Here is a 14,032-nt window from a genome sequence, read left to right as displayed (position 1 = left end):
CAGTTGGTCTGGGCAAGCTTTTACCACAGCCTCGGGGATGCCATCAGAGCTGGCTCGTGGGGTTTACCGTTCTCAGTCTGCTCCTGACTGAGGGGGGGTAAAGCACTTCATTTATATTCAGCTGTTCAATATCAATAAATGAATAGAGACCAAATCATTAAGGAATCTCAGAATTAAAGGAACAAGACACATGAATTTACAAATAAAATGTAAATCTATAAAGTTAGTGCATCTTTTAAAATACATTCATTTAATATGAAAATATAAGATTTTGATGTTTGTCAGTAGTTTCACCAATTACATTATTAATACAGATTTTAATTTGAAATTGATGTAATTTTGCTTTTCGATTGCTGTGATGACGTACGTGTCTGTTTTGTCTTATTTTTGTAAATGTTTTATTATTAGAAAGAAAGAAATTGTTACTGATTATCATTATTATAATTTTTCCTTTTTACAAGACATATTATTCAGAAGAGGCATGGCACAAAAAAGTCTGAAAAAGAATTAAATAAAGGTATGATAAATAACTATTCTGTTACAAATAGAATTAAAAACATGGAGACAGATTTTTTAAGTAATGCAGAAGAAGATGAAACAAACCAAGTATATCAGACATCATGTTTAATAATTAAGCTAAAAAATGATTGGTAAGATTGTGGCAATATTTATAACTATTTTAACATTTTGCACAAACTTATTTGCCTTAGAGAATAAATAATTAGAAATTAACCCAGAAATTACTTAGAATTGTAATAATATAGAAGGAACTGGGACAAAATCTATTGATTACCTATATTTTTATTCATGTCAATTTTAAAAGAAGTTAAATCTAATGAAAAGTTTCCATTTTGTAGAGTTTTTAGGTTTGTAATAGAAGTATTTAACAAGCTTTGGTAAATAGCAGAACATATTATATTGGAGACTTGTTCTCACTCGACTGACAGTTGTAAACATGATCCACAAAAATGTGAATATTGAGATATGAAAGATTACTGAGAAAGGATGTAAACATCTGGATAAAGAACAGAAATTGCAATTAATAATTTCTAGACACACACATATGTAGTGTGTGATTGTTTAACTTCTAGGCAATAAAAGTTCTTTAAAATCACATTTTGGGGATATGTTGACAACCTTTTTAAATTCTCTTTTAAATTATATTTACTAGTGATTCTACAAAGGCATTTGTTTAGTAAATTTGAGGAATGATAATACGGTTCACTTTGAAAATGCTTTAAACTCGTGTAATAAGAAGAATGCTACCAAGTAACAACACTTGCTTCTAAACTAGACTTTGTGGATGGCAGTTAAATTGTTTTTAAATTTTTAATTACATTAAAGTCTTCCATTAAAGATTTCCTGATATCCAGTCAATTCTTTATGAGCTGTGTAGAATATAAACCTTGACATGAATAAAATCTGTGATTTTATTTATTTTTCACGACATTTTTATCGGGATGTTTTACAAGAAAATTTCTAAGGTTGTTTATTTAAGTTTATTTTAACCCTGTAATGTGACAACACAAAGTCACTTTATTGCACTATTTGTTATTTATGTATAACGTCAAGATATTTACATTGATTTCAGATTTGTTTTGACAATATTAGACAAAATAAACGTAGTTGTTCTCTCATATTCTTTTACGTACATACCATTCTACTCATTAAGCTATTTGTTCTACATTTGTTGTGTTCAAGCTGATTTTTGACTGTTGTAACAAAAGAATATCCAAACCTTTGGACAAGTTGATCTTATCTTACTTAGAATTGATACTTCTCTGCAAATCACGTAGCAGAATAAACCACTGGTAACCTAAACATTACTGATATAAAATTACACTGAACAAAAATATAAACGCAACACTTTTGTTTTTGCTCCCATTCCCCATGGGATGGACGTAGAGACCTAAAATTCATTCCAGATACACAATATAACCATCCCTCCCAAACAGTGGTCACAAATCAGTCCAAATGTGTGGTAGTGGGCACATCTGCTATATTGAGATAATCCATCCCACCTCACAGGTGTGCCACATCAGGATGCTGATCTGACATCATGAGTAGTGCACAGGTGTACCTCAGACTGCCCACAACAAAAGGCCACCCTGGAATGTGCAGTTTTTTGCGCTATTGGGGGTCTGGGGACCCAGAACCGGTCAGTATCTGGTGTGACCACCATTTGCCTCATGCAGTGCAACACATCGTCGCATGGAGTCTATCAGATTGTCAATTGTGGCCTGTGGAATGTTGGTCCACTCCACTTCAATGGCTGTGCGAGGTTGTTGGATATTCGTGGGAACTGGTACACGCTGTCGTATACGCCGGTCAAGCACATCCCGAACATGCTCAATGGGTGACATGTCCGGTGAGTATGCTGGCCATGCAAGAACTGGGACATTCTCAGCTGCCATCTGCCCTGAACAATGTGAACCATGATTCATCCGTGAAGCGCACACCTCTCCAACGTGCCAGACGCCATCGAATGTGAGCATTTTCCCACACAAGTCTGTTACGGCGACGAGCTGGAGTCAGGTCAAGACCCAGATGAGGACGACGGGCATGCAGTTGAGCGTCCCTGAGACGGTTTCTGACAGTTTGTGCAGAAATTGTTTGGTTGTGCAAACCAATTGTTCCAGCAGCTGTCTGGGTGGCTGGTCTCAGACGATCTTGGAGGTGAACCTGCTGGATGTGGAGGTCCTGGGCTGGTGTGGTTACACGAGGTCTGCGGTTGTGAGGCCGGTTGGATGTGCTGCCATATTCTCTGAAACGCCTGTGGAGACGGCTTATGGTTGAGAAATGAACATTCAATGCACGGGCGACAGATCTGGTTGACATTCCTGCTGTCAGCATGCCAATTGCACGCTCCCTCATTGCTTGTGGCATCTGTGGCATTTTGCTGTGAGACAAAACTGCACATTCCAGGGTGGCCTTTTGTTGTGGGCAGTCTGAGGTACACCTGTGCACTACTCATGATGTCAGATCAGCATCCTGATGTGGCACACCTGTGAGGTGGGATGGATTATCTCAATATAGCAGATGTGCCCACTACCACACATTTGGACTGATTTGTGACCACTGTTTGGGAGGGATGGTTATATTGTGTATCTGGAATGAATTTTAGGTCTCTACGTCCATCCCATGGGGAATGAGAGCAGTAACAAAGGTGTTGCGTTTATATTTTTGTTCAGTGTACATGAAGAAAGCATTGCCACGTTTTAGAGAACTGGATTGTTCCCACAGTCACAATTAAAGCCAAGTTTCATTGAATCAAAATCATTCCTGTGGGTCTAAATTTATAAAATGTGTTTGCTGTTTTAACCTTTACGTCATAAAGGTTTATTACTACAAAGGCATTTACAGTTACATCTGTAGTCCAGTCAAAGTGGCTCAAAACTGCTTTCTAGCCAAGGCATGTTGCTGGTGCCAAATAATTACTGCAGCATTAGGTCCAACACTGCCCTCTACTGCCTAACTTCAGCAGTGCCGACAGATCAATAAATACTTTCAACATGCTTAATCTCAGTGATAAAGGGTAGAAACAAATAACCACACAACACTTTGTAAGTTTCTGATTTTCTTTCTTTTTTGTGGAAATATGTTACAGTTATATTACAGGTATTTAAATGCCCAGAGGGAGAACAAAACCCTTTTTGGAGACACCAGAAACTAACGCTAAGAAGAGGACGACGACAAGAACTTAACCGGAAACAAACTGGTGCCCAACACGTAACCTCTACGTTAGGAGACGTCCAATAAATACTGCAAATGTTGTTAACGCATTTTTATTTAAAAGAAAACAAAACAAGACAAGACAAGGAAAACAGGTGTGCTCTCCTCCTTTTGAGTCCTTTGTAGTATTTAGCAGCAAGTGTGTAGCTTCCAGAAACCAAAAAAAACTTGTGGAAAAGCAGTGCACAGGGCCTGCAATCAACCAGAGTTTTTATACACAAGTAAGAACAACAACAAAACATAAAAAAAAAAGTGGGATAAGTGCTGAAGTTTTACCATCTTCCTGCCTCAAAACTCACCAAATCATCCAACCTTCCCCAAGCTTCAGGATCTTTAAACATTCAAAAGACGTAATCAAAACTCGGCTGGTGGTTTTAATCATTTTTATTCCTTACGTATAAGAGCTTTTATTTCTGGTGGTTTACAAAATCTACTTTTACCAGTGCGAAAACATTCTGGTTGAATGCAGACATCTCCCCGCTTTACATCGGCTTCCATTGGATTTAAAGTAACTTATAAAATATATCATAAAATGTCTTCTTAAATGGAAACCGATAAGTCCATGTACAAAAGGTTCTCTCTTATATATAAATTACACCAGTCTCTGATGAAGGTGGTGGTGACGATGTCTCCATTCCTGCTAGTAAGGTTCATCTTCAAATAAAACCCTCCCATACACACTCACATGCTCAACGCACACACACACACAGACATGGACACACAGACACATACACACACGCTGAGAGCCGTGTGACCGTGGTCAGCACGCCCGACTTAGCTACACAACATGCTCTACATATTACCCATAGTAGAGAAGAAAACAACAACAAAATAAACCCCTCTATACCCACTGAAATGAAATCTCTGCACATACAGTAACGCTACATCTCCTCTTTCTTCTTCTCTTCTCTGTATGCAAGACCACAAGCATGGTGCAGTTTCGGGCGTTTGGATGGAGGGCGCCTCCTCAGCTTCAGCTGGTGACCCTCGCTGCCGCCTGTCACTGTAGCTGCCTTTGTTCTGGCTCCGCCGCTGTACGAACCGATGGGTGACGCCACCCAGCAGGGTGAGGGAGGGGCGGCGGTGGTGGTGGTAGGGGTGGGGGAATGTGTGTGACTACTGACCGCGGAAGGGGAGGGGGGGCCGGACCTCAACAGTCAAACCGCATCTCCAGCGAATCGTCATAGCCCCGGTTGTCGTGCCCCGCCCCAGATAGGAAGGCGGCCGTGACAGGCGCCCCCGTGGCTGTGGTGACGTTGAGGAGGGTGTTGCCCGGGGAGCTGGTGGCCGGGCTGCGCAGGGCCGCTGCGGCGATACTGGTGAGGTTGATGCCCAGCGTGAGCCGGGTCTGCTCCAGAGCTTTCTCTGGCACGGCGAAGGCCTCCAGCTTCTTCTCGCCATTGGCCATGTACGAGTTCTGGCAGCCGCGGCAGATGCAGTCCAGGCAAGCCTGAGAACACCGAATGGGATCAATAACATTTAACAAAGAACAACATAATAGATGATGTTTGGGTTATAGCTGCGCGTTTTATTGGTCTTCTGGTTCACTTCGACATTATGTTTTTGTTTCTTAACGAACTTTGGAAACCACCTTTAAAGTTTCAAATATAAATAAAGGTATTATTAAAAAGTAAATATTAAGTTTAATTTGCCTTCTAACAGTTTTCAAGACATCTCATCACTTCTACACACTTCAAAATGATTGCCTGTTGTGTAATCTGCATATAAAAGATGGATGTAGCCACTGTGATGTCATCCGTGGATGGGTGAAGTCCAGTAATGAAGCCTCAAGTTAAGCGTTTATGGCATAATGATCAGCTGGTGACATTCGAGTACATGCCTATTGACCATAAGCCTACTTTCTGATTGTAACAATGATCATAATTTACAATACGGACTTAATGTTTTATTCAATATGACCATAAACTAGTGACCGAGCCCATAAAGTCATCAAGAAAGTGTTTACTGAAGGCACAGAAAAGGGGAACTGAGGGCTGGAGTCACTCCCTCTTGTCCATTAAGAAAAAAGTGCAGTTTTCAGTGGCTATGTCCACCTTACAGTTGAGAGCAGCTATTACCACTCAACACACAACTTACAGAAAACCAAAAGCCGTCCATTGCTTTGATTTGAATTTACAGTTTAATATGATTATTTTCATACAGAGATGCCAGTTTCTTACTTCAATACAATGCAATTAGTTTCAATTTGATGTGATAACAAACAGAAGCGATTTTATTAGTGTATGGATGGTGTGTGGAGCATTCTCACCTTGCGGTTTGAGTAACAGGGGCAGCGTTGCCCCCTACAGGTCAACACTGAGGGGTTCTGGGTAGCCCGGCCGCACTTGCAGCCCTTCTTCTCCACAGGCTTCTTGTACAGTGGCTTCGAGGGGCTGGGTGGGTGTGTGAGGGGGTGAGCGTGAGGGTGAGGGGGTACTCTGTCACGGGGCTGCGTGCGGGGTTTGGGGGCCCCTTGCCTGGCCTTGGTGTATGACTTCTTGGCGGCACCGTGGTGCTCCACAGTCTTTTTCAGAGCCTTGTTGGGGACAAGTACAGTCTTACCCACCTTTGGGGTGCTGCCATTAGGTACCGGGGCTAGGTGGGGGTGAGGCGTTGCTGCAGGGAACTTAGGTTCCTGTTTGGTGGTGGCACCAGGGTTGGGGTGGTGGGGGGAACTGTTGGCACCAATGGGGGGCCCTCGTAGGAGGCTGGAAATAGGGAGGGGCTGCACCTTCTCGCTGTCGCTTTCTGAGCGGGAGCGTTTGCGGTGGCAGCGAAGCGGTATACGGGGGGTGACTGCAGAGGGCTGAGGAGGGGGCTGCAGTGAGGGCTGCGGGTGTGGTTGGAGGCCACGGGAGCTGTTCTCTGAAGGGAGGGAGGCGATGAGGCGGGATGAGTCTTGGCCTGATGGGCAGTGAGGCCCGTTTCGGCTAGACTGAGGTACAGAGGGGTGGCAGCCTGGCTGAGAGTTGGGCTCAGGTGAAGGGTCAAGGTCAGACTCCGTCTCTAAAGTTCTGAGCACCTCCTCTACACTCAACAGTAGTGGCCCCCCGCCGTGTTTCAGGTCGTCCCCGAAAGCGCCGATGTCACAAAGTCCCGTCTCTGAAGTGCCTGTAACACTCATGCACACTGGGATCTCCTCTGAGAAGCTCTCCTGCTTCGTGGTGATGGGGTGCAGTCTGTCTGAGCTGACCAGGCCGTTACAGTCATGCAGTCCGTTAAAGCCCACGGGGCTCGGTTCTTCCACCTTGAGCTCCTTTGTTGCTGGACCGCCATCGGGCTGACCCACCTCAGAGGTCGACACCGTCTGTGACAAACGAACAGAGTCTGAGACATCCTCCGCTTCTGGCTCACTCTCCGCCAATGTCAGGCCCTCATTGAGGATAGCCTGCAGGTCAGGTGAGTCACTGGCAGCGCTGGCTATGTGTGGTGCAAGTGGCGACTGTGTGATGTAGAGACAGAGCTTCCTGTAACAGTGGACGAGCAAAGAGAGCTGCCGGTTTTCCTCGAAGCGGGAATAGTCCTTGCACCAGCTGCAGGACGGCTTCAGCTGCATTCTCTGACCCTTACAGCCTCGACAGACGTAATGCTGACATGACGAGTTGGTGGGAGCGATGGGGTCCTGCAGCAGGTTGCCTGAGCATGAGAGGACAGGGAGAAAAGGTAAAAAAAAACATGAATGAAATTGCAGATATCACAGGAACAGGCAGAACAGCCCACATAGATGATTAAGTGGCCATTGCAGGATCCAGAAAAGACAGCATGAATTTTTATTTCTGGTGTAAAATAAGCCTTTGGGGTGTGAATGGGCGAGTAATGATGTCCATGGGGGGGTGTCACTCCACCTCTCAGCTTTGGACACTGGTGGGGCACTAGAAGAAGATGACTGATGGGTTCTCTTCCTTTTATACCGCTGTGCAAACACTAAAAAAACGAATACACTAAATTTGCTAATAGATTTCAAGCAAATTTATGCCTATTTGCACACTTCTGCAAATAACAATAAATACAATAATCAGTATTTATCATAACAAGTTCAAAGTGAGGTTGCCGTTTTTGTGTGTGTTTTTTTTTTAAATAAATGACACAGCATGTGGTCTGCATATATTTAAGGTAATGAGTCTGCATTACCCTAGTTAATGTTTACGGTCCTTTGATAAAGGTTAAAAGTGTATATTTTCCTTTGGGGATAGCAAAAATGTTTTATATGCATGTAAAATCATAAACATAGCAACACGCCTGGTAATAAAATCCTTAACAAGCCAGCAATCATCATTAACATGAGATAAATTATGGCTTTATTTACAGACGATTGGTTCCTTTTTGCCACAGCTTCCTAAACTGACATGTATTTGTAAACCTGAGCTGTGCTTGGAGGATTTCCAGAGTGAAAGACAGCCTCTCTTTCAGGGGAGCTTCCTGCTAGAGAGTGCAGCTGCAAAAAGAGGGGGAAGGGATGAAGTTCCATTCACAAGAAACAAGCAGGCCTACACATACGGCTCTGCTTGTTTGACAAATCAAGCATAACTCTATATTTAAATGTCATAAAGACTATTATAGCCATCCATCACAGAGGACATGGAAGTTTCTCAGTCTTCTTGCAATCACAGCACCATAAATATCACCTTTACGTAAATAAATGCATAAATAATTCATCAAACCATCCATTTACTGAGAACCTGCAAAAACAGCAGCCACAGCTTCCTCTCTATATTGGAAATGGTATATACACTCACTCTGGCCGAAGGGAAATGCAATGCATTTTGTATTGGCGGTGAAAACCCTGTATTAAATATACATTAAAAGGTTGACTTTAATATCCAGCCGAAGAAATGCTCCCTATACTTTTATTAAAGTTCGTTTTAGTTCAGTGAAGTAAACACTGTAAGGAGCAGTCTCCTTAAACGACTCCCTTTGCTTTCCTTTCCTAGATGGAGTTGAACATTTCTGTATCTGAGGAGGAGGAGGGTGAGAAAGCAGATTAGGTGCTCAGCATCCAGCATGTGAAGGGGCTGTTATTCAACAGGATGAACCAGAGAAACGCCCAGATGCTGCCAAACAGCACCCAGAAGGGGGTGTGTCAGGATGGGTGTAGCTGTGACTTAAGATGCGTTCATGACACCTCGGAATTTACCATATAAACAACCTTTTGGAGAATACAGCAGTTTAACAATGCAGCTTGATTTAAAAAATTTTTTTACAAATTTAAAACAGAACCTGTTAGTTATAACAATAACTAAATGCATAAACAAAAACAAATTATTTAGTCAGTATTGAGATCACACTCATTCAAAGTTAAAAAGAAAAGGGGGGAGGTGTCTTTAATTCAAAGGATTTCCTTTAAATGTAAGCAACAGCAAATAAATAGCTAAATGTGAACTAAAATATATCTATAAAATGTTCTTAATGTGTTCATATGGAAAGAAGCATTTAATTTTAACTTAATTTTTTAAGCACTCGCTCTGGGGAGGGGGATTCTGGATTTACTAAACTTACTTAAAAATAAAAACATGTTTGTCTTTTAAGTTAAGCAGATTTCCTAAAACTACGACCCAGCAAAAAAAATCCAAACAGTAGTTGCCAAATACGTCAGACATAATACTGGCTATAGTTTGATTACCTGGTTTTCATGATCCACAGGAGCCAAAATCGTAAATGCAATTAAATGTGGTTCATTGCCCAGCTCTAAATTTAAGTAAAGTACAAGCACTTCAAGACATATTCAAGTACAACACTTCATATGCGCGACAGCTCAGTTTCCACCATGCTGCTGACTTCTTTTGTAATGTACTCAGACATTTCCGTCAGTGCTTGAACGCAGCACCATTTAAAGGCTCACTCCCACTGTTAAGACAGCTGACAACGTTACCTATAAAACATCCTCTCAATAATAAACACACACATATACACTGGCTTGCTGTTAAATTAAACTATAATATAAACTCACACTTACCGCAGACCAAGCAGGAGAGGGACTGGCGGAAAAACGGCAGGAGCTTGCAGAGCTCCGCAAGAGCCCGGGGGTCTCGGGGGTCGCACTGCAGCACCGACCGGCTCGCAGACACGAAGAGAGAGGTCGCATTCACCGGGTTCATCTCAGCTGTCTGGGCCCGGCGCTCCAGATGTATTAATACGTTAATAAAAACACACCAAAGTCACACAAGAGGATAAACAAACTACCCGCAGCTCCCGCTTCCCGTGAGATAAAATTACTGTTTTTATCAAGGGAGTCCGGTGGGGGCTTTGAAGGGGGCATATAGGTGGATGTCACGGCTTCAGTTCCCGGTTGCTAGATAAATCCCACATGAAGAGTGAAGATCCAGGTTTAGTCATCCCCGGTCACATCCAATCCATCTTCAATGCGCTGTCTTAGCTTTGAAATCACCGCAGCCTCCGATCGGAGATTTGTTTGCATTAAAATGCAGCTTCATGCGCACCGTTTCGGTTCGTTTCCTTCCCATACGTAATTTAAATTAAGACAAAGCATCGTGAGGCACTCCTTCCGTCGCCAGTGGCCTTTTTAACGCTTCTCACAGACACAGCTGGCTAGCTAACTAGCTAGCAGCTCCGAGATTCAAACAGGCTACTCTGTGACAAAGTGGCCCGGTTTGCAATCGTACTCCCATGATATCCCCATAGTCCACATGCATGCCTGTCCCGAGTTGAGCTGGTGTCACACAGAGCATCAATTACCCCACACCGGGGCGTCAGCGGCTCCTATTTCCTCACTCGGTGCAGCCCCAGCAGGCTCGTTATGGTTGTGTTATTGTTCGCAGAGATTCACGGCGGCTCGAAAACAAAACAGGCCGCCTCGGCTTCAAAAGCTCCTCCTCGGAGAGAAACGCCGACACCCGCTCCTAGACAGGGGAGCTAGCGTGCGGACGAGCAGATGGTGGCGTCCGAAACAAAAATAATATCGAAGCCGCCGCGGTTCTATCCGTGTGGAGCCGAGCAAGCCAGCGGAAGCACCGGGCTCTGGTGACAGTGCTAGCCGTCAGAGCTGCGCCGGGAAGCCGGCTAAAAAAGCAAGGCCGCTCCCCTCTTCGCGAGATTATCGGGAGTCTTTCGTTCTCGTTTCCCTCCTTGGTGGGAATGTGGTGGGAAAAGGGGAGTTTATCAATCCTTCTGGAGCTTTCTTTAGACCTCCCGAATATCAAAGGAGAGAAAAATGATTAATTTCCCTGTTTGTGTACCTTGCTATCGTTAGCCACTGAGTAGTCCTCACACATCCCATCGCGTTTCCTACACATAAACAAGGGGGCGCTGTTTCTCACATCTCGCGAGAACTCGGATAAGGCGGTTCAATTAAAAAAAAGGAAGAGCGGTAGATCTAACATATTGAGATGATTTATTTCACTTTTTAAACATAATAAACGAAAATTAACCTTCCAGATAGATAGATATTTTATTTTTCAAAGACCACCTTGTTGAAAAAAGCATAACCTATTCTTGGTTTTGATTTAGGAATAGTGACTGATATTTCTGATATTCACATGACGTTTTCATTTCTTCTTTATATCTAAGAAGGCAGTAAGAAAGTCATAGATTACATTCATTTTTTCTAAACATGACGATGGCAGTGAAAGTGCCCACTTTAAGACTTCACAACTAGACTTAAAATCCAGTGGGCAGCTTTCATCTTCTGTACTCTTTTTGGTACAGTTGGTATGCTGGTATAATGTATGTCACATGTGGAAAAAATGTGCCATTAAAAGACAAAAATCTGAAAGACTATCCTTCCATTGTAAGTGTAAGGCACAGTTTCACTACTGCTGTTAGTGCAGTGACTTCCTATTGAGAAATACTATTACACTTAGTTACATTCAACTGATGACTTCTTCAGTTTCACACTGGGGTCAAACTCTAAATGGACTGGTGACCTGCCCAACGTCTATGCCCTATTATAACTGGGTAGGCTAGTTTAAAAGATGAATAGATTATATTTTTCTACACACACACACAAAAGGAATTTAGCCTAAAATGACTATTTCTATATTATTTTTTAAAATGACATACTATGCTCATTTGAAGCTCCATATTAAATTCTCTATATCTATATCATTGCAATTTATTGCAATTTTGACTTTTAATTTTACTTTGGTATCCACAGTGTTAACTACGTCACACTTTATTCCTTTGTATTTCCGTGCGTGGTGAGAACTCGGTGCAGTTCAGAGATAAAACCACGGTGTGGTGGTGTTTGAGAACCAGAAGGTTGACCAAAGAAGGGGGAACACGGAAAGAGAGGATATAAATACATACTCACGGAAAAGTCAAACTAGTCTTAAAAAATGGCAGCCTGTCTGATTGAAACAAGCTGATATCTATCAATGAACTATCCCAGAAATTACCTTCTGTTTCCTCTCTCTTTTTTTTTTCTTTGTCTGCAAGGCTGCTGACCACCAGGGACTTTCCGTTTTGTCTTGTTGAGTTATGCGGAAGATGCATTTTCAACAGCATGCTACCTTACCATCCAGTCACAGCACAAACAGTTGGTCAGCTTTGATAACTGATGAAATTAAAAATTTTAATTATCAAATAAGTGTTCAGCTTTTTAAATGTAATCACTTTCTGCTCTTTTTCGTTAAGCCTAATAGTGAGCTAAAAACTTTCATTCATTTGACAGCTGGTTAGACAAAACAAAACATTTGAAATCTTAAATAATTAATAATTGGATAATTAATCATGTAATAAAAAAGAATCAACGAATCAGTGATGAAAACCATTGCTGTAGCCCGTCTGTAAGTTTCAAAGTTCTAGTATTCCCGTTTTAAACTGACAAAAAGTGTGAATTTCTGTTTCACTAAGAAGGCCAAACTTAGCATATAGTTTACTGACATGCTCTGACACACTTTTATGAATAGATCTAAACACAAAGCTGCCAACCAGCCATCAAACGCCTTTATTTTCCTTTATAAGGTCAGCCAGCATAAGACATTCTGCTCATAGATGTATATTGCCTTTGACTACACTTGACAGTGTTGACTGTGAATATGGCTGCTCAGAATCCATGACATCTAGGCCTCAGTAGGGCCTCAGAACACAGCTAGAGCCAGGGTAGACCCAGATGTGTCTGTTTTTTGTTGTTTTTTAATTTGTAAGTCTTGATTTTGACATAGTTAGTGAAGTTTACTCTGTGCAGTAGAACAACACGTCGTAGTTGCACATAAAAGATTTCAAAGCCACAATACCTGAAGCTTTTTCAGTCAAAGTCTCATCTTATAGAAACCTTTTAGTTTGTACATACACGGGGTAAAAGGTAAAAGCAGTGTATTGCATAGTGCTTTTCTGCTCAGTCTGAGCACTCAGAGCATGTTATTTACTACACTTTTTGAATTTGTTCAACTTGTGTGGGTTTTATTGAGCAATATAAAGTTCAATAAAAGGTGAAGTTTTAACAGCTGTTCAATGACTTTGCCTGGCTACACAATACATAGTCAAACTGCTGTTCCTGCAGTTTCTCAGGCAGAAACCTGTTAAATGTTCCCAGCTCATTCTAAAAGACAAAAGGCGACTGAGCGTTTGCTGTTAGTGCTCCTCGGTTGTGGAATGACCTCATCGGTGTCTTCTTTTTTAGTCACTGCTAAAGACTTGTTTATGTCATAAGGGTTTTTTGAAAATCTATTTTTTATTTTTGACATTGTTAGGGAAAATATTCTAAAACACTTCTTCAGTAAGGACTCAGAGAAGAGAAAGACACAGAATTCTTGCTAGCAAGGGCAGCCCCCTACTGAGAGACTCGCACTAAGAAACTGCCCTGGTCTTTATTTATACTTCTGTGTGTGTGTGTGTGTGTGTGTGTGTCCTGCTGATCAAAGGGTCATGAAAGCACAAAAGGTACATCCTTGGTCAGGAAGAGGGTAATCTCCCCCTCACCCTAGATGGTTCACCCTAGATAACACAGTGAAGAAGTCCAGCAGTTCATCTAGACAAAAAGGCACTTAGACTAAAACAGACATAGCTATGTTAAAACAATAAAACAAGGTACGAACTCTCATGCTCCCAGGACGTGGGGGTGCATTCCTGGAGTGCACACCAAGCCTGCAGCCTGTTAGAGATCACACACAATTGATTATATGCCTCTAAGTATACATGGTTGAATATTTCCTAATACAAATAACTACAAGCAGTATTCTACCGTATGCAAACTTATATCACTAAAAGATTATACTGACTACTAAATACAATTTTCCATTGACAGACATTCTCAACCAAAGTCCATCTTATTCTTTTAATGTACTGTTTTAAAATGTAGTTAAGTTATTAATCACAGTGGAGTCAAAGCGTGGTTTTGTTCTTT

At 42.0% G+C, this 14,032-nt stretch overlaps 1 protein-coding gene across 1 annotated transcript; it reads right to left on the bottom strand.

The window, feature by feature from the left end:
- Positions 1-3,560: 3,560 nt before the first annotated feature.
- On the bottom strand, positions 3,561-10,984 carry msl2b (MSL complex subunit 2b). The gene is made up of 3 exons (XM_085286669.1): positions 9,686-10,984; positions 6,002-7,368; positions 3,561-5,182 (listed from the first exon to the last, which is right to left on the bottom strand). The coding sequence occupies exons 1-3, from the start codon at positions 9,825-9,827 to the stop codon at positions 4,883-4,885; spliced, it is 1,809 nt and encodes a 602-aa protein (XP_085142795.1). The 5' UTR covers positions 9,828-10,984; the 3' UTR covers positions 3,561-4,882.
- Positions 10,985-14,032: the final 3,048 nt, after the last annotated feature.

The sequence above is a fragment of the Mchenga conophoros genome, linkage group LG9, assembly GCF_057382185.1.
Source record: "Mchenga conophoros isolate Kocher_MC1m ecotype Shallow Benthic linkage group LG9, M_conophoros_male_GT1.1, whole genome shotgun sequence".
In the NCBI taxonomy this organism is placed as follows: domain Eukaryota; kingdom Metazoa; phylum Chordata; class Actinopteri; order Cichliformes; family Cichlidae; genus Mchenga; species Mchenga conophoros.
This window is presented reverse-complemented; position numbering and strand designations above follow the sequence as displayed.

What these genes read in the sequence shown, in the direction of transcription:
- msl2b (XM_085286669.1), bottom strand. Translation starts at nt 9,827, where the DNA reads ATGAACCCGGTGAATGCGACCTCTCTCTTCGTGTCTGCGAGCCGGTCG. An exon ending in CCTCTCCTGCTTGGTCTGCG is followed by an intron (nt 7,369 to 9,685) that starts GTAAGTGTGAGT and finishes TCTCATGCTCAG; the next exon opens with GCAACCTGCTGCAGGACCCC. An exon ending in CCTGTTACTCAAACCGCAAG is followed by an intron (nt 5,183 to 6,001) that starts GTGAGAATGCTC and finishes CGGTGTTCTCAG; the next exon opens with GCTTGCCTGGACTGCATCTG.